The sequence below is a fragment of the Phyllostomus hastatus genome, unplaced genomic scaffold (genome assembly GCF_019186645.2).
Source record: "Phyllostomus hastatus isolate PE091 unplaced genomic scaffold, TTU_PhHast_1.1 phas_scaffold_182, whole genome shotgun sequence".
Taxonomy (NCBI): domain Eukaryota; kingdom Metazoa; phylum Chordata; class Mammalia; order Chiroptera; family Phyllostomidae; genus Phyllostomus; species Phyllostomus hastatus.
Window position 1 is genome coordinate 4,425,758 of NW_025334013.1, and position 20,032 is coordinate 4,445,789.

The window sequence follows — 20,032 nt, forward strand, 5'->3', positions numbered from 1 at the left end:
TATCCCTCCATTATTAAGCTGGAATTAAGAAAAAGTGGGTTAAGATCACTTTTACAGATGAAGAATGAACTTACTCTACAACTTACTACCCATCTATCTGAAGTAATTTAGTCCCTGAAAACAAGAAAAAATAGGGATAAAAATACCTACTATATCTATCTCATAAAAATGTCAAGATCAAATAAGAAGCATACAAGAAAGTCTATGAAACTTTGTATACTATTCAGTGCTATGTAAAATAAGTTATTTTCACTATCACTGTCCATTACTACAGGAAAGTGATTCTTCTTTTATTATTCTTTGCTATTGCTCAAATTTCCACATACCCTTAACGCTGAATAATTAGTCGATGTGTTAAAAATATAGAAACCCTACTAACCCACAACCCTAACACAGGCATCGGAGAGTAAGCATGTTTGAGACAGGGTCTCTCGGCCCCAGCACTGCTGACACTCGGGTGTCAGGGGCTGTCCTGTATTTAGCAGCGTTCCTGGCCTCTACCTCACAGCGGCCCCCACACACTGTTGTGACAATCAAAGTATCTGAAGCGATCCCCAAATGTTCCCTGGGGAGGACCATGCAACTGGTTTACAGAAAGACAAAAGCAGTAGGAATAGAAGGAAATCATCTGATAAATAATTATAAAGCAGTAATAAATGTGACTTTATCTACCATTAATTTTGTACATTACTTTTATAGCCTGTTAATTGGCTGATTCTTTGGTAATTGATATAGTTTAACCATTGGCTCTCTGAGATTTTCCAGATACACTATCTGTTACTTGCAAATAAACACAGTTTTACCTCTTTACCCTTTCTTAAACACCTAGCTGCACTGCACCTCTGAGACAATGGGGAAGTAGTGGGCATCCTTGCTTTGTTCCCGATCCCAGTGGAAATGTCTCTTGGGTATTTCCATTATATATGATACTAGCTTTAGAAATTATCATGTCATAACCATAGTCTTCAGAGACAGGTTTCTTTCCTTAGCTTTATTAACATGACAAATGATATTAACAGAGTCTCTAACAGTAACCTACCTTTGCATTCTTGAAATACATCTCAGTTGGTCATGTATTTTTTTAATGAGATATTAGAATTTTTAAAAGAATTCAATTAATTAGATCTGAGATCTGATCCTGGCTACCCATAACAAAGTAAGGTGATAAATTCATTTGGGATGAGGAGATTAGAAGCTCTAAATAGCTAGTTTAGGGTTTCCTGGCCCTGGATTTCCAGAAAATATACTCTAAAACATATTCCTATAATATAAATTACTAGTAAGATGACAGCTTATAACCTGACCTATTTTAGGATTTTTTCTCCCAAAACAATTGCTTGAAGTAGGAAGCAGACAATCAGAAAGCTGGAAGAGCCGTCAGGCTCAGAAGACATTTAGTGCTCCTGTGCTGCCCCCACGGTCAGGGCCTGGGGGCTCCCTGCCGCAGCTGGCACAGGCCACGGCGCAGAGTCTGCTTCAGAGCAATCACTCTGGATGCTCTGACCATCAGTAAAACATTATCTTTGGGTAAAAAAAGTTAACCGAGCAAACAAGCCGCAAGCTGTACTTTTTATTTAGTTGAATAAAGTGTATCTGTTCATTCTCAGAACAGGTTTACCTACTCATTCTTGGAGCGACTGGAGATGGTCCTTGAGCTAAACTCTTCCCCCCACACCTTGAGATAGTCTGTGTAGCCAATTAGTCCATCCAATAAGCCACAGAAAACTAAAATAAATGAATGCTAAGTAACTGTAACATCAATAACTGGATACAGAATTACATTTAATTTCACTTTTTCTTTTCTTCCTTTTATGCTTTTAAGAACCCGATTCATATTCAGTGAGCACAAGCACTACTCACGCTATTGAGAATGAGATACCCTGCGAGAGACCCGTTTACATACCGTATCTTACTGAATACAGACAGAGAACATGGGTGTCCAGAAGATGTGTGCTTGGTGCAGGGTTCTGTCCCTTAGTCCTGTGACCTTGAATAAGTTTGCCAAAAGGATGGCTCAAAGGTGAACAAGCTTGGCCTTGGTCACAAAACTATGTGGCAGAGCCAGGATTCAAACTGAAGCCTAATTTCAATGTGACACTTTTGCTATTATACCAGGGTCAACCAAAAACACTTACCTGGAAACAAAGAGAACCCAAAAAGACTCTACTCCAGATACTAGCTTTGCTATATGATTATTGACAAATATAATGAACAAGAGAAACAGCTGAAGAAACTTAGTTTGAAAGGTAGGCATGAGGGCAGCCCAGCAAGAATTCAGGGAAACAGCAGAGCAGCGATATAGGGCCTCAACGCAGGTCTCTACAACCGTGAAGATCCTACACTCTCTTCGGAAAATAAACCTACTTTGGGCACAGAAATGCTACAATCTCAATTTCCACAGAAAAGTCTGCAGAGGAATTCTGCTTTCCTTTTGCTTAATGACAGCTAAAGGACAAAGTTCTGTCTGCTTAAGACCCAAGCCTAGCACCACCCTGAAAGAGAGAGTTCTACACAGCCTTCCTGCTGAGTGAATGGCATGGCCAGTCCCCCCAGAGCTACTGTGAGCCCAATGACTCCACAGAGCTGAGCACTTTGACCTCCGAGAAGAATGGTGCTGAGCACTAACACTATCAGTCTTTTTCTTTCCTTTTTCTTTTCTGTCCATTTTTTTTCATTATAGTCATTTGATCCTCTTTCATGTGCCTATGGATTATTTGTCTTTCTTTCAAAATTGAAGTTATTTTTGGCAACACTGCTTTACATCTATGGAGAAAAAAATGGAAGGATAAATGGTAAAGGAAAATTGGAAGGAAAGGCTTAATCTGAACCCCACCCCCATATTTTAAAATTAAAGTAATCTTGTCCTGGCTGGTGTGGCTTAATGGATTGAGTGCTGGCCTGCAAAACCAGAGGGTCACCAGTTACATTCCTAGATAGGGCACTAGTGTGGGTTGTGGGCCAGGTCCCCAGTAGGAGGTACGCAAGAGGCAACCCCACACATTGATGTTTCCCTCCCCCTCTTTCTCCCTGCCTTCCCCTCTCTCTAAAGTAAATAAATAAAATCTTCAATTAAAAAAAAAAGTAATCTAGCTTTGGTGAAGAGAAAGGTATAACTAGAGATTCCTGGGGGACACTGCCATTCAATTCTTCTTCTACTGGAGATGATCTTACAGCGAGCACTCTGCCACGGAGAACCAGGCAAGACTACTACCGTGCAGCGAGACCCACGGAGATGGGCTCCAGGTGTGGGCAATGTCAAATGTCCACAGATATTTACTGAGCACCTAAGAGGCCAGATCTTTCAGTAATTATGTGACCAATTTCATGTGGTATAGTAAAAAAAAGAAAAAAATTGTTAAGTGACATAAGAGATGTCTATTCGAAACTAACATAATCAAATTTAAGATGACAGCATTATAAAACCACTTTATAGCCCTTTAAAGAAAATACCACAGGAGAAACAAACGAATCAGTAAGGGTTCTAGTCATATATACAGTAAAAAGTAGATAAGGAATTTCCACTTTAGCACTCCAGCCCTCAGTAGCTAGTGGCGGGACAGTGACCCATACAATGACACATCTCCAGAAATATATTTTATTATAAAAATCATTATTCATCTGGGTCTAGCTGGAATTATCTGAGACAACTGGTTCTTCTAGAAATGTTAATGTAGTATAAAAAGACTCTACAAATCTGAGTATCTTCTGAAAAATATTCAAATAGTCACTTTAAGCCATTATGTGAAAACATGTTGAATAATCAGAGTTACATATATATATGTCTCATGTACATATTTAACTTCAACTCTGAACTGCTTTAAATCATTTATCACACCAATGAAACAAGATGGGAAGAGCAGGGAAAAGCATACAAAGCAGGATAAGAAATCATCTCAGGATCAAGCCACTTGTCTTAGCTAACAACTTAATGGTTTCATCAATCTAGCCCACCTTCACATTAACTTGCTTTGTTCAGCATGTGAGTTTAAAGACCCACAAGCCACTGCCACAAAGACACAAAAAGTTTGTGGGAGTTATGAAAGAAGGTGATAAAACATCACAGGAATCCTGCAAATTTATCAATGAAGTCCCGAGGAAGCCCACTCTAAGCACACATACTTCTTCCCTACACAGGGTTGGCAAACTACGACCCACACGCTAAATCTGGCCCGGCGCCTGCTGTTGCAGAGCCCAAGAACTATGAATGGCCTTTACATTTTTAAATGGCAAAAAAAGAAATCAAAAGAAAAATAATACACCTCCTGAGATGTGGAAATTAAACAAAATTCAGGTTTCAGTGTCCATAAACGAAGTTCTGTTGGAGCACAGCCACCTCATTCATGTCATTTGTGGCTTTTGCGCTACAACAACTAAGGTGAGAAGTTGCAATAGAGACCGTATGAAAGAGTATCTGCCCCCCAAATTCACCAGAACCTGCCCTATATTAAAAGTTGCTACAAATTTGCCTTAAAATAATTGGCTTTTGCTACGTAGCTTTGCACAAGAGACTCCAGATGGTTTTAGTGAACACCATCTGAGCAACATAATAGAGAAATTATTGTATCTCATTGTAGTTTTAAGCTAAAAGCCAGCATATCCCTGTGGCCTTTTGAAATAAACCATGTGCTTTAATAAATAAAATAGTTCTTCCATCACTTTATTATATCCAGTGAGGAAAGTTATTACTTGTCCTACTTCCTCTACCACTTAAGAAGCCCAAAGTCCACTTACACACAAAATAGGCTAGAATATATGTGTATCCTTTGCTTGAAAGGGAGAAAAGAAAGAAAATACCAGAGGGCACAAAGCAGGGGCTCATGGCCACTTTTTGGCCTAATTACCTAAGACATTAAGAGGAGTTTGCAATGTTACCTTCTGTCTCAGAATAAAGTCTTCAGTATGTTCTCCCTACCCCAAGCTTTTTAGTGGAAAATTGTTCACATGTACAGAGAAGTGAATGACTAACTCATTGAAAATCCTACAAACTTGTCCTAGATTTATAATTAATAACATGTTCAATTAATTACGGAATGCTATATTTGCTTCTTCCATTTCTTTACCTGTGTTATTTTTGGGTACTGACTGAATCTTTAGGTAAGCATCTGCAGAGCATCATAACACTTTGCCCCAAACACTTTAGCAATGGATACCAGGATAATAATTTTCAAGGAAATATAGATAAAAAACTATAAAGAGGGTATAAAAAAATGAAATAGAAAAAAACAAAATCCTCCCTACCCCTCCCCAGCAACACATTAGTAAAATACAGGCAACCTCTGAAACCTCAATAACACACAGAGTTATTAACACTGGGATGTCCGCCTCTGGAGACCACAGGAGTAATCTGAGCATGACTATCAAAGCAGATCAGGATAGCCTAGCCCCTCTGCCTCCCCAGCTGGGTGACTTCTCCATGGGAACGGCCACGCCTCTGGCACTTACCTGAGGGCGGCAGCATGGTAGGTATCTACGTAATCAGAAATGAAGAGCTCTCGGTTCTTGATAACTGGGTCTGTAATGACAAGTTCTCTTCCAGAGTCTGTCAAAAAATTAATTCATTAAGAGGATATTAAAATTGAGTTTCCCAAAACAATTAGGAAAATTTCGCACACATTTTCCTTCAGGGTCACCTCCCACTACAGAAAGCAAAATAAGTAACCAGGCCTGGACAGCAAAACAGAGAAGAGGAGTAACGTGTCACAGGAATAACAGGAACGAAGCATGCTGTCGGACGTGCTCTGCACCCCTTACTGAAGTCCCCGCAGTTTGCTGGAATGCGTTAAGAGCAAAATGGTTTAGAAAAGGAAAAATGGGAAGAAACAACTATCACATTTTAGCAATCTGCAAACTGCTAAATATTTAGTCATTCTGATCCCCTTATTTTTTTTATTGCTAAATAGTCCAGGATGGAGTGATATCACAGTGTCCACTGAGAAGAATGACCAAATTACTATTTTTAATAACAAACTATATACTTTAACTGCTTTAAGAGAAGTTTTTATAGCTTCAAAGAAAAAAGTAAGTAAGATATGAAAGAACATCACTCTATCATTCTTCAAAACTATTTCTGACGGCATCGGTTGGACTCCGGCAGCAACGTGAAGAGCGAAGGGCGCAGACAGCAGAGAGAGCCGGCCCCTGCCCGGCAGCAACGCCTGGAAGATCTGCGGCCCCGGCACCTCCCTCAGCATCTCTGCGCCTCAATCTCCTCATCCGCAAGTGGGGGGTGACATACAATGAGTGGGCAACAAATGTGAACCAGGTCTCGTACCCTCAAAAATCAATAAAAAGGAACTATGATATATCTGAACAAATGTAATATATATTTTAAGCACACATCTCATGTGTTAATGAAGTTACTGCTAGAAACTATAATACCAAAGGAAGAAAAAAATTAAAAGATACTCTGAGCAACCTTCCTACGGTTCTAAGAGTCAAGTGGGAATTCAGGCAAGCTGAATTCCAAAATATTCAGGAAAGCTTTGCTTTGAAAACTGAAGTTCAAAACCCTGAATACAGAGAAGTTCAATAATACAGACTGTTGAAAGAGGAAAGAAATAAAATACAATTCTGTAGGGCTTTAAGTATTATTAGTTCCCATTAAGTGAGAAGAGAAATAAAAAATGAAATTACTGTCATTTCCAAAGAACAACTACTCCAAGTCTAAGAGGAAAACACCATTAGGACATACTCAGGTTGTTTCTTTTTTAAGGCAGAAACTAATGAGAGGACTCAGCAAAAATTGAACACTCTAGTAATGTCCTTGTTTATATATATGATTGTCTTTTAGGAAATTTGTTTCATAGTTATCTCCACTTAATGAATGTTTTTGGAAAGAACGTTGCCCGGAGCTAAGAAAGTGTAAGAAGCAACCCAGAAGGGCGTACTTACCATTTTCGTTATGTCGATCCTGAACCAAATGCTGATACACAGAATCTGGAACTTCAGACTGACGGTAGTACCATTTGACGTTCATGAGTAGGTGGTCCCTCTTACTCTGAAAAGGAAAATCTAACAGCATTAGGAACAGGATTTCAGGTGCCCAGAGCTGCATACCACACCCATGAACAAAAGCCCCTGGAAACAGGTGAACAGGCAGAGAGGGAGACACACAATTACCACCAGGACCACAAAAGTACACAAATCAATTATGAGTCAAATCTTATTTTTTTCTAAATCCCAGCCACAACAGCCCTCTGACCAGATCCCTGAAAGTTGCTCATTTGGGGAAACAAAAGAGACCAAACTTGAACCTATAAACCTCCCCAGGTCAATTAATTCAATCAATGTTATATATTTTTATTTGGCATTAACTACATGAATACATCCTCCTATTTGAATTTTTAACTATTTTTGGTGAATAGTCCCCAATGATGTTATTTATAAACACTGTGGAGCCATTAAAGGCAGTAAGTTGGAAAGAACTTACCCAACAAGGCCTGGCACAAAGTCATCTCTCCAGTTTGCCAACCCAGACTGAGTTACATTCTCCCCACACTTGACTGCTACACTTCATCTGCATTATTGTTACATGGCAGACTGACAGAGCAAGCTACGGGTGCTGGTGAAAGCACCCTGAGTCTATGGAGCACAGACCCCGTTTTACTTATCTTCTACTTTCCACACACACACAAAAGTTACCGCTCTGGTTTATTTGTACCTAGATTTATGACTCCTAAGATTAGGCTTCCACAAAGGCAGTGGACAGCCTACTGGATTTTCTATGCAATACTACTCAATAACCAGGGGGTGGCAGCATTGCATTAAAAAAAGTCTCCAGAGCCTTAATTCTTGTGATACAACACAACAGAGGTAGATTCAAAGTAAACAGAAGTTTTAAACAGATTTAAGTAGCTGAAATAGACACCATCTTCCTAAGTAGATCAGTATTTGGTTAAAGATTAAGTATCTACAAAGGGAGGTAGTAAGTGATTTTCCGGGGCACTAAACTAGAATTAGGTAATCCAGGATCCTAGTCCTGTCCGCAATCACTATAGCTGGAGGTGACCTTAGTGGAGTCACCAAGCCCTGTGACAAGTGCAAGAAATCAAGATGATTTCTATGGTCATTTCCATCTTACATGCTTCTGCTTAGATTTCTTCCTCAGACAAAAGCAAGTAGATAAAATGGGGTTGGAGGTGTTTTCTCTACATCAACATACTGGCATTAGCTAAAATCACCATTCTAAAAACGTTTTGCAAATTAAAATGTCATCTTCCATGGAAGCTGACTGCTGTGACTGAGGAACAATGAAAGGCAGCGCGGAGTAAATCCCCTCTCCCCCAGCAAGGGCTACCCAAACCACCTCAGACAGACACAGAGTGCGGCTCAAATGCCAGCCAAAGGAAATTTCCACCTTCTTCCCGCTATTTAGTAGTCAAAGGTTCTACTCAAAATCACAGAAAGTTAAAGGCAGAAGTGAGCTTGGAGATCATCTGATTCAACACATACCACCTGAGTTTGAATCATGGATTTGCAACTAAGCTTGTGACTTCGGGGAAATGACTTTTCCAAGCCTCAATTTTCTCAATTGTAAAATGAAAAAAATAATAGTCTCTAAGAGGATTAAATAAATGAATATAGGTAGAGTGGACTGGTTCTCAATCTATGTGGGATATTACTACTACTGTTTTACAGATGAAGAGAGGCATGAAGCTATTAGGAGGCAGCTTATAAATTTGCTTTTCTCCAATTCAAAAGCATGCTAGTAATAGCAATACAAAAACAAATCATGTAGCAAATTAGGCGGAAGTATCTTCACTTTTGCAACAATTTGAGAAGCATATCAAGTATTTTCTGACAAATATGCCTCATTATTGACTAGAGATATAATTGTACAATTGCATAAAGGTCAGAGTGGTTATAAATGACACATTTTAAACAGAATGCGGTGAGAAGCTTCCTATGTGAAGGCACCCTGGGGCATATTTCTGAATACAGAGAAGAGCCCACTGGGAAGTAAATAATTTCTCACTATTTTATCTTTAAAGAGAGGAGAAGGAGATTGATTTTGATTGATTCCAGGTGGTTACAAACCACCAAACAGGAGCACCTCCAATCTGCTTGGCTCCAGAGGAGTGTTAGTTCCGTGCAAGAGTGGGGAGCAGCTGACTTGGGGCTAAGTTATGGATTATTCCACATCTCTGGCCTGGACTTCTTTGAAATGGGAGATTATGTAAATTTAAGGAAATAAAAGTTTAACAGAGCACGAACCCATCCCCACCTATGTTTAGAAACAAGCTGTCCTGATGGTGGGTGTCTGGCAGCAGAGGATTTCTAGAGCTTTGAATGTCAGCCAACAGGTTGAGAATTAATGAATTAAAAAGTCAGAACTGAAACTGAACATTCAGAGTGAGATAAGGAACAAAGGTAAACTAGGGAGAAAGAAAGGCAACCGAGACAGGAAAAGCAAACAGGAGGCTACTGTTGAAGGAATACTGTTGAAGGAATAATCTTTACCTACAGTGTAAAACACAACCATCCCAAATACAAGATCCAAGTCAGAGATCTTTCATGATTATTAATATAGTACTTTCATTGATTTAAACAGCCAATCTGAGTCTTTCCTAGGACCAGTCTTATTATCATCCTCTGGAAAACGGAATGTTAAAGGGACTTATCTAAGAAAAAGAAGATAAAAAACATGTACAGTAAAATGACAGTAAACTCACAATGATTAACAACTACACCTAAAACAAAAATAAAAACAAAACAAACAACTAGAACAGGAACAGAACCACAGAAAGGGAGATCACATGGAGGGTTAGCAACAGGAAAGTGGGAGGAAGAGAGTGGGGGAAAAGGTACAGAGAGTAAGTAGCATAGATGGCAGGTAGAAAATAGACAGGGGGAAGGTAGGAATAGTACGGGAAATGTAGAAGCTAAAGAACTGATGACACGTGGACATGAACTAAAGGTGGGCAATGTGGGTGAGGGGGTGTGCAGGGTAGAGGGGAGTGAAGGGGGAAAATAGGACAACTGTAATAGCATAATCAATAAAGTATATTTTTTAAAAATAAAATAAAACAAAAACAAATAAATAATAAAATTAAAAAATTAACAAATAACATAACATTAAAAAGATAAAGGAAGCATGGGGAGGTGGGGGTAGGAGAGAAGGGATAGGTGTTTGGAAATTACCAACAAGACAGACTGGAGATTCCTTTACCCAACGGGAAGGAGGCCCCAAACCAGAATGGGAACAATGACCATTTTAAATTCACCTGCATTACAGAGGAAAGACCTTCTTAGCCCCATAAATCACCTGCCAGGTCTTGACAGCTAGCATTAGGTCTTCCACAGAGCTCCAAACAGGCCACCCGAGTCCCTATACTGTTATCAAATGTGACAGAGACCAGGCCAAAGATAACCTAACCAGGATATGAAGATGGATGCCACCAAATGAACAACCTCACAAAGTCACATTTTTAACTACTTAGTTCTTGAGATTTTACATTTCAAATAATGATAGATCTAGATTCAGATTCAGGCGAAATCAGACCAAATTTGTTTTATAAAGCCCAAAGAGCCAATAAGATTTTTCCAGAAACTTAGAAAGTAGAAGTGACTAACATCTGCATACTGTATGGCTTAAGAATATATCTTTTGAAGAAACTTTTCATTCATTTCCACAAGATAGTCACACCAAGGTTCACAGTGATGAGTTTACTGCAATATTCAGAAATGTCTGCACAAACTCTGAATTGTAGTCAGGACACCGAGCCTGCAGAGGGGAAACACCTACTCGAGACATCTGTATCAGAGGATCATCATTATTCAACTTTGTGGATAAACACTAGAACTGACTGAGATCAATCAGAATGAAATCAGGTAGAAAATATCTTGTTACATTTTAAGCCATTACTCTACTTCTGTAACATAAGACACCAGGAATGTAAGATATTTTTTATCTATATATAAATATAGCTTCATATACAGCTTTATAGCCATTACAGTTCAAAATGCCACAAAAGTGTTATAGGAAAACCTAAGTGCCACCAAGCCAGCCAGGTCCACCCGTCTGAGTTCTGCTCTGACTCAGGTGCCAGGGGATCAGGGGAGACTCCTAGGCACTGACTCGAGCATCTTTCTCAAGGAAGTGAAAGGGTTCTGAGTATCTACTATAAATAAACACACTGTCATGCACAAATCTTCCCAATGTACTGAGACATTAAGTAAATAGTTTGCTGCCTTTCAACTAAGCGCGTGAACACAAGTAAATTTCTTGTTGCCGTTGAGTAAACAAAGTAGCCACTCTTGTTTTGTCCTAAAATGCCCTTCGTCCGTCCAGCGTTCTCAGGTTAAGGCTGTAAGCAGGCCTGGAAGAACACCACTGGCAGGAGTCACCACCTACCCACACCTCCCAAGGCGATCACCTGACCTGCGAAAGAACTATGACTGCAGCACCTCTCCCACCTGGGGGCCACACTGCAAGTTTCTAACAGAATCCTGTTTAGTGGTGTGATGGTTAATTGTATGTGTCAACCTGACTGCACTAAGAGATGCCCAGATAACCGGTCTGTCTGTAGGGGTGTCTCTGGAAGACATGAGGATCTGACTCAGCACACTGAGTAAGGACATCAGCCCTCAGACGTGGGTAGGCATCATCCAATCTGTTGGGGGCCCGAACAGAACAAAAAGGGGACAAAAGGGCAAATTCTCTCTATTCTTGAGCTGGGATGTCCATCTTTTCCTGCCATCAGACACTGGAGCTCCTGGTTCTCAGGCCTTCCGACTCAAAGACTTACATCAGTGGCCCCTCAGTTCTCAGGTCTACACACTTGAATGAGTTATATCACCTGCTTTTCTGGTTTCCCAGCTTGCAGAGAGCAAATTATGGAACTTCTCAGCCTCCATTACCTCATGAGACAATTCCTACCAATTCCTATTACACACACACACACACACACACACACACACACACACACACACAAACACACCTCTCCTACTGGTTCTGTTTCTTTGAAGAACCCTGACTAATACAAGTGGTTACTTATCACTTTTTGGCATTTGCAAGTGGACAAAACTTGGCACTACACAGGGGTCTATTCTGAATGAGCATAATGGATTATCTCTTTAAAGATGAACAAGTAAATGAAAGAAACAGAGAAGTGAGTCCTATCCATTTGACCAAGCTGCTTATTGCCTTGCAACACTAGAATCAAGGTTATAGCTTATTTTCCAAACCTGTGGCACTCAATCCAAAAAACTGCTTTCAAGAGACTGCATCAGTACCTGGGTCTGAAAGAGGACTTAAATCACCTTGTAACAGATGGTGATGCAACAAGGTGGAACTCTGGGAGGGCAGATAACTTTTAACAATGTTTACAACCAAAACGTACGAATAACTGGTTACACACGAATCCCCAGAAGGATGATGAAAGTAACAATGTGCTGAAGCACAGGCTCTGATGATCAGAAATCATTTTCAAAATCACGCTTCTTGATGATGTCTCATTTATTCAACAAAGTCCTGCTTTTTGGTTAATTATCTTTATAGTTTGGGCATAATTCAATGAGTATTTTGGTAGAACCAGGAAGGTGCATGAAAACAAAATTATCTCTCAACGGCCCACTTTGGAGTGAAGACTTACTATAGCGTATTCTATCTGGGATTTCATTGTGTATGAAAAATAAAATTTTCAGATAACTAATCCCAGTATTTGCAGTGGAGAGACCAAAGTTGAGTACAGTACAGGGGTAGCCTTGAGAAAACTACTTATTGTTCTCTCTTGCCAGATGAGACCTGAGGTCACTAGGATACCTCCGCTGTCTTTGTAATCTTAAACTGAGTAAGATTTACGTCACACACAGATAAGCTATATTTAAAAGAGGCCTTATTAGATGGGGACAGATATACCAACCCAAAGAACATTCCTATAATTTCCCACATGTATCCTGTTGATGTACACCATCCCAACAAAATACTAAATGCCAGACTCAGGATTTAAAACATCCCAAAGTGCTGTTGAGGGCCAGGTTAGGAAGCTGAAACTTCACAGATAAATTAAAACCCTATACTTGGGTCCCCAAAATCTGCTGCTAGAAAACAACATAAAACCCCCCTAAAGCCAGTATTCACAGCTATGGTTCTATCTGGTAAATCCATAATCACAACTTTGCTGTTTGGCCCAAAAGACTTTCCTCGTAAAGAAAGAGAAAAATAGCTGTTTGTAGGCAGCACCATAAGAAATTGCCAAATCTCCCTTAATCCCTACTAAATGGAATGAAACATTCCATTGGTTTTTTTAAACCAAGCCCAAATACTATGAAGTTTGACTTTTTTTGCAATACTTCTGGTTGCTGTTTAGTAATAGTCGCAGTGGTCCCACTAACTCCGGGGGAGGTAATGACTTCTGGAGGAGGTAATGTGACACATGGCACGGCCAGAGAAGTTAGAGAGCTCCACACACGGAGAGCGCTGGGTCAGAGCTGCAGCTATAGTACAAAGGAAGTTAAAGAAAGAGGCGGGGGAGACTGAGTTGTCCGTAGACTTTCAGACTCCTCTAGAAGTTTCACAAATTAAACTATCATACTACTTCAAAAATAAAAATTATGAACGTGCGACTGAAGATCCATCACACAGATTCGGCTACTAAAGACTGACGACACTCGCTACAGAGACCCCGCTGAGCCCACACGTGCTCACAGGAGCCCTTCTCCAAGGCGCCCCACTCCCGGCGCCTCGCTCCCTTCCGCTCTCCGAGGCGTGCCAGGGACTTGCTCGTGCGGCTTTGACTTATCAATAGTGACTAGATCGGAAAACAATTTTTTTTAACTTTAAAGATTTTTACTAACTCATTTAACAATAACCCCCACTACACATTAACATAAATAATTACAACAGATAACTCTAATTTTTAAAACAGGAAACTTAGAAAATGAGTAATACTTATGTTTTCACAAATTTCTTTTATGGTTGACTTAAGAAAACATTCTGATTCTGCTTTTCAGTGTGTTGAGATACATCACACACCATTTTGCCTTTGTAAAACCCCGCTGTAACCTGTGCGAGGACGAGAGTGCCCGGGTGACCTGTGAAGGCAGGCTGGGCTGACCCCGCACACCTGTGGGTGGCACTCGGGAACAGCCGGGTGGGCCGGGTAAACGAGCTGCGTGCAGGGTCCCGGACGCTGTCCCTCCCTGACTCTGGCTGTTTCCGCAACGGGAGCACACTCCCCAAGCAGAACCACGACTGGGGATTTTAAAGAACATATTCATTCAGGAGTGAGAGAGTGTTTTCAAAATAGATTTTATTTTTTATTAATACTATCAGACATTTCAGTATTGAACAGGAAGTTAAGTTCTTGTTAACGAGAAGAAAATCTAGGTAAGAAGCCTCTTACATCAATTTAAGGTATTTTTCTTTCTAAAATTTGAGCTCATGATAGAGAAATACTTAAAGCTTGCTCAACGTATACCTGTTTAGTGAGTGTGGACCTATTTATATTGTGGAATTGAACTGACAACAATTTAAATAGGTCCACACTCACTAAACAGGTACACAGGGAGCAGAAAGCATGAATCCAGAAAATAGTCAGCTCAGTAATTTAGCAATCTGCAATCCCGGGCAACTCTGTAGCCATTTCAAAACAGTACTGCTTTGTACCTGAGACAACTGGCAACATGAAACAACAACTTTTAAGGAAAAAAGACATTCAGCTGACAACACTATATTGAACCACCATCTTTTATACGTATAGATGAGCATATCTATTTTATGCGAATCCAGAAATATTCCTCTCTTTCTAGGTGATAACCCTTTTGTAGCATTGCTTTCTGAATTACACTGCAAAACTGTATAGCTGGAAACACAGTAAAATAATATACCTTTTAGCAGCACAAAGATTTTTAATATTAAATAAATATTTGCACTTCTAAGGAGTCCTAATAGAGACTTGGAAATTATTGATTTAAATAAAATCAACCTGCATAATAACAGGAATCCAACTATAGCTAGCAAATACTTTCAATTTGCCAATAAACATTCAAATAAGTTTGGTTAAAAAGGGAGTAGGCAGTAGGAACCTTGAAAAATTTACATTTTCCTATTTCATTCCTATGTAAACTAGTCTGTCTTGTTTAAATATCTTATTTACTCTCCTCTCCCTTTGACTTATACCAAAACAAAGACTGTAACCTTTAAAACCTGTTAGTCTATTTATAACTGTTCCATCTACAACCATTTTTCTAACACAAACATGCCCTGGAAGCTTATCTCAGTCCACATGCCAGACAACAAAGGCCCAAGGCCTGCTGCAGAGGAGGAGAAAGGGAAAGCAGGAAATGAGAAGGCTTAGCTAATCCCCAGATAATCGATCAGTGTATTCAGTCAAGTGTGAGCTGAGCCGGGAAATGCTGCTTTGAAAAGAAAGAAAAATCAAAGAGCATATGACCAGAGCCACAATTCACTTTAAAATAGGTTAATTTTTGTCAAAAAGATTTCCCATCACATTCAAGCACTAACATAATGTATATACATGTTAACATCTTTTGAAAGAAAACCCTTTTCTTTAAAATCCTTTGTCCTCTATCCTGTTTCAGAAATCAGTTTTAACTTTTGGACTTTTTTGCTGTTGTTGATGTCTTGGCTCATCATTCCCCCTACCCACTAAACCAGCTTTGCTGAGGTATAATTTATACACAGTAAAATTAACCTATTTACAATTTCAATTAGTTTGACAAATGTGTTGTGTAACTACCACCACAGTCCAGATAGGGAGCATTTCCATTCCCACAGAAAGACTAACTGCTTTTAGAATTGATGAATCTGCTCTGCTGAAAAGGTTTTTGTGCCAGTGAATGCTACAAAAACAACCTTCTAATCTGAATTCCTTCCATTTTTACACGCAGGCTAAGTGAATGTGGAGAAAAACAACTATCAGCTGAGACACTTTTTTCTCCTAGCTACTGCTGGGGACTGCTACAGACAACAATTCCATGCTCTTTAAAACCAAAGAATTTGCTAGATAAAAAACTTCTGGGCTGAGACTATGTCATCCCCTAAAATTCCCAGAATACAACAACAGTTACCGTAATTAAGAGCTATGAAAATAAATTTAAAAAAATAATTTCAAGCCCTGGCTGCTGTGGCTCAGTGGACTGAGCTCCGGCCTGCAAACCAAAGTGTTGCAGGTTTGATTCCCAGTCAGGGCACATGCCTGGGCTGCAGGCCAGGTCCCTGGTGGGGGGCACACAAGAGGCAACCACACATGCATGCTTCCCTCCTTCTCTTTCTCCCTCCCTTCCCTGCTCTAAAAATAAATAAATCTTTAAAAGATAATAATTTCAAGTTAGTTTTACAGTATACTTTCCTCAAATCATGTACATGGCAACATTTCATGAGCTTTGATGAGCTCCACACACTGTTCTGGAGATGGGCACTGAGGACCCAGGAGGTGAAAGGCCAGGTTAAGTCCTACCCTTGACAGCATTTACATTCACTGGAGGCACAGACCCTTTGCAACCTCTCCACCACTGAAATGGTTAAGTGCTTAAAAAAAAGCTATGACACACAAAATCTGCCTCTCGGTAATCACAGGATCCTGAGCATGTAAGATTTTTTACACTGTTTAGTCTCTCTGGGTACTATTTTCCTTAAAACCAGCAGTCGTCTCAAAGGCACCTGAGGATGGCAGGAAAACATGTGCTGTGTGACTTGACTGCTTCAGACCGACAGCGAAGGGTCTACACAAGCTCGATGAACGCACGCACCGATTTCTCCCTCTACCCCAACAAGGCTCTGTCTCTCAGCTAAGATGGAGCTCTGTTCAGGAAAACCCCGGGGGGGTTCTTCTATCTTCTTTATCTGCACCAGTTTTCTCTTTAAATTTTCTTATGAAATATCTCACAGGCAGAAAGGTATACAACTAACATCACTATGTACCAAACACAGTTGTAGGAATAAAACATTAAAACCTGAACACACACCTGCACATTTCTCCTAGATAGGTCTCTCTACTCTCCCGTTCCACCAAGATAACCTTAAATTTACTGCTTCTAATTCCCAGGCAGTCCTTTATGCATGGGATACATACGGCGTTGTTTGCCAGTTTTACCCTTTACATAAATGACATCACATTCTTTTGGTTCTCCTGCACTGTACTCTGTTTATTCAGCATTATGCTTCCATGATTCGTTCGTGCCTTACTTCATTCATTTTAAACATGTATTGCCTCTATGTATAATATGCCACAACTTACTCATAAATTTTCCTATTGATAAACATTTGGCTCTTTCCCAGTTTTTCACTATTCCAACCAAGGCTGCTAATAAGCATTCCTATTCGTGTTTGTGCAAGTTTGTTGCAGGAACATAAAATGTTTCTATTCAAATTATCTAATTACTCTGAATGTTTGGGGCAGCATGTAGCTAAATTCTCAAATTTATTAGTATAACATTGTTCATATCCTTCTGATACAATGTTAGTGCCTACAGGATCTATAGCGCTTTCCCAATTTTATTCTTCATATTGGTAACTTGATGCCATTTTCTTTCTTTTCTTTAACATCTTTATAGGAACTTAACAGTTTTAGTCATTTCAAAGGAACATTTTTTCTTATTTGGTTGCTTTCTTCTTTTAGTACTTAATAAAGTTCCTTTTGAAAAGCCAAATCTGCCTTAGAAGTATGAAAGAAAAACAAGGAAAGGCTGTCCACTTTTTTGTTCTAATTTTACCTCAAGCTAGAAGTTTAAAAGGAGATAGATTACAGAGTAAAGATGCGGCACTGAAAACCAAAGGGAGAAAATCTAAAAAACACAACAAAGCAACTTTTAATGTTGCTGATTATCTTTAGTGTACTTTTCCTTGTTAACTCATTATTTTGAGCTCTTATTTTTATTATTCCCTTCCTTTTCTTGGGTTTAAGTTCTTTTAAAATTTCTTAATTAAATACTTAGACCATTAATTTTACCCAGACTTTTTAATTTTCCTATATGTATATTTAAGGTTAAAATTTTACCTCTGAGCATAGTGTTAGCTATAACCTATAAATACGATGTCATAATTTCATTAATCATTCATTGCAAAATATTTTCTAATTTCCACTGTGATTTCTTATTTGACCCACAGACTATTAAAAATTTATCACTTTATTGCACACATTTGTGGATATTACCACTAATCTTTCCTTTTTTTTGTTTCCTAGCATAATTCTACTTGGTCAGAAAACAATCTATATTACTTCAATCCTCTAAAACATGTTAAGAGTTACTTTAAAATCTAGCATAGCCATTTCTGATAAATATCCCAAATGTACCTAAAAAATGTATATTCTTCAGTTGCTGAGTGTAGTGGTCTATATAAGATAATTAACTCAAAATTTTTCATTATGCTGTTCAATAGTCTATATCCTTACTGATTTGTAATTTACCAGCTTGCTCAATTACTGAAGTTGTTAAAATCTTTTATTGTAAAATCTTTCTTAATGTCCATCAATGGTTTAAAATTAATTGCAGTATGTTCATGTAATGCATTACACACAGCAATTAAATAAATTACTGCAACATACAAAAACATGATGCACCTCACAAACAATATGCTGAGCCAAAGAAACCAGACACAGATAAATGCATACTGTATAGTACAACTTTACATATGCATTTCAAAAGCAGGCAGAACTAATCGATGTCTTAAGAGCTCAAGAGCTCACAGCTGTGATTAACATGGGACTAGTGGCTGGGAGAGGGCATGAGGTCGGTTGGGTTTCCGAAGTGCTTTCTAGCATTTTATTTATTTTTTAAATTTTTTTCTAGCATTTTATGAGTAGAACTTCCATTGAGTATTTCATCTAATAAACCATATGGCAATGTATTGAGCTGTATATCTACAATTTTTATTCATTCATGTATGTATTAGACTTTAATAAAGATTTTTACAACTTTTTAAGTTAAAGTCTAATATACAAAAACTAAAATTTACACACGTATATGTTTAACATATCCAGGGGAAGATATAACAAAACTGGTAACAGTGGCTGCCTCTAAGGAGAAGTGTGGAACAGTCTGCTGGGTCAGCAAAGAAGAATGTGCCCCAAGAACGACCGGGACATGTGGAAGACACACAGACACCAGCCTGAAAGTGCTCCCGCTGGCCAAATCTGGAAGAATTTGAAAATCAAAATATGTAATAATCATGGATTATAACCCACCCAATAAAACAGGAAACCATACATCTATGCTGATGTACATAAAAGAATAAATTGTGCCCTGGCTGGCGTAGCTCAGTGCATTAAGCGTGGGCTGTGAACCAGGCATCGCAGGTTCGATTTCCAGTCAGGGCACATGCCCGGGTTGCAGGCCATGGCCCCCAGCAACCGCACATTGATATTTCTCCCTCCCTCTCTCTCTCCCTTCCCTCTCTAAATAAATAAAATTTTAAAAAAAGAATAAATTGTCTAGTTACTGAAGAACAGGACATTTTAATAGTCACAAAGCACCTTTCCACAAAAGAATAATTATAAAGGATTAAAAAGTAACTTTACAGTACAGAAGCCTGGTAGACTTGATCTTAATCAGGTGGTCAAACTGAACACCAATAACAGAACAGAAAGAGGGTAATGCGCCTGCAATCAGACAGAAGCAGAAGATCCCTACTCCAGTAATAAGGAACGCCATACAAATGCAAACTGAGGAACATTCTATAAAACAACTGGTCTGTAGATCTTCAAACATACCGAAGCCATGAAAGTCAAGGAAGACAGGATAACTGTTCCAAATACTAAAGGACTAAAGTTCCAAGGACTAAAGAAACATGACAACTAAATGCAACACAAAATGAAAAACTGCCTGAACATGTATAAGGTGTGAGTAATAATGTATCAATGCTGGTTATATTAAAAAAGTCTTGTCAGTAAGAGATACACATTCAAGTGTCAAGAGGCCTCATTTGGCAATTTATTCTCAAATGACTCAGGAAAAACAGTTCTTTGTACTGTATTTGCAAATTTTCTATAGTATTAGGTTTGGTTAGATAAAAAATTGGGGAAATAAATTTTAATTCCAATTTAAAGGTACATAATCATAGGCACTGATC

General features: G+C 39.0%; 1 protein-coding gene across 5 annotated transcripts in view; it reads right to left on the reverse strand.

Annotated features, from left to right (window-relative positions):
• The window catches only part of RERE (arginine-glutamic acid dipeptide repeats), a 397,572-nt gene that overhangs the window by 150,358 nt on the left and 227,182 nt on the right, over positions 1 to 20,032 (reverse strand). For all 5 annotated transcript variants that reach the window (XM_045858989.1, XM_045858987.1, XM_045858988.1 and 2 more), the window contains 2 exons: positions 6,892 to 6,997; positions 5,443 to 5,539 (listed from right to left, as the gene is read on the reverse strand). In XM_045858989.1, coding sequence (XP_045714945.1) covers positions 5,443 to 5,539; positions 6,892 to 6,997 — 203 coding nt within the window. The remainder of the gene's footprint in view (positions 1 to 5,442; positions 5,540 to 6,891; positions 6,998 to 20,032) is intronic.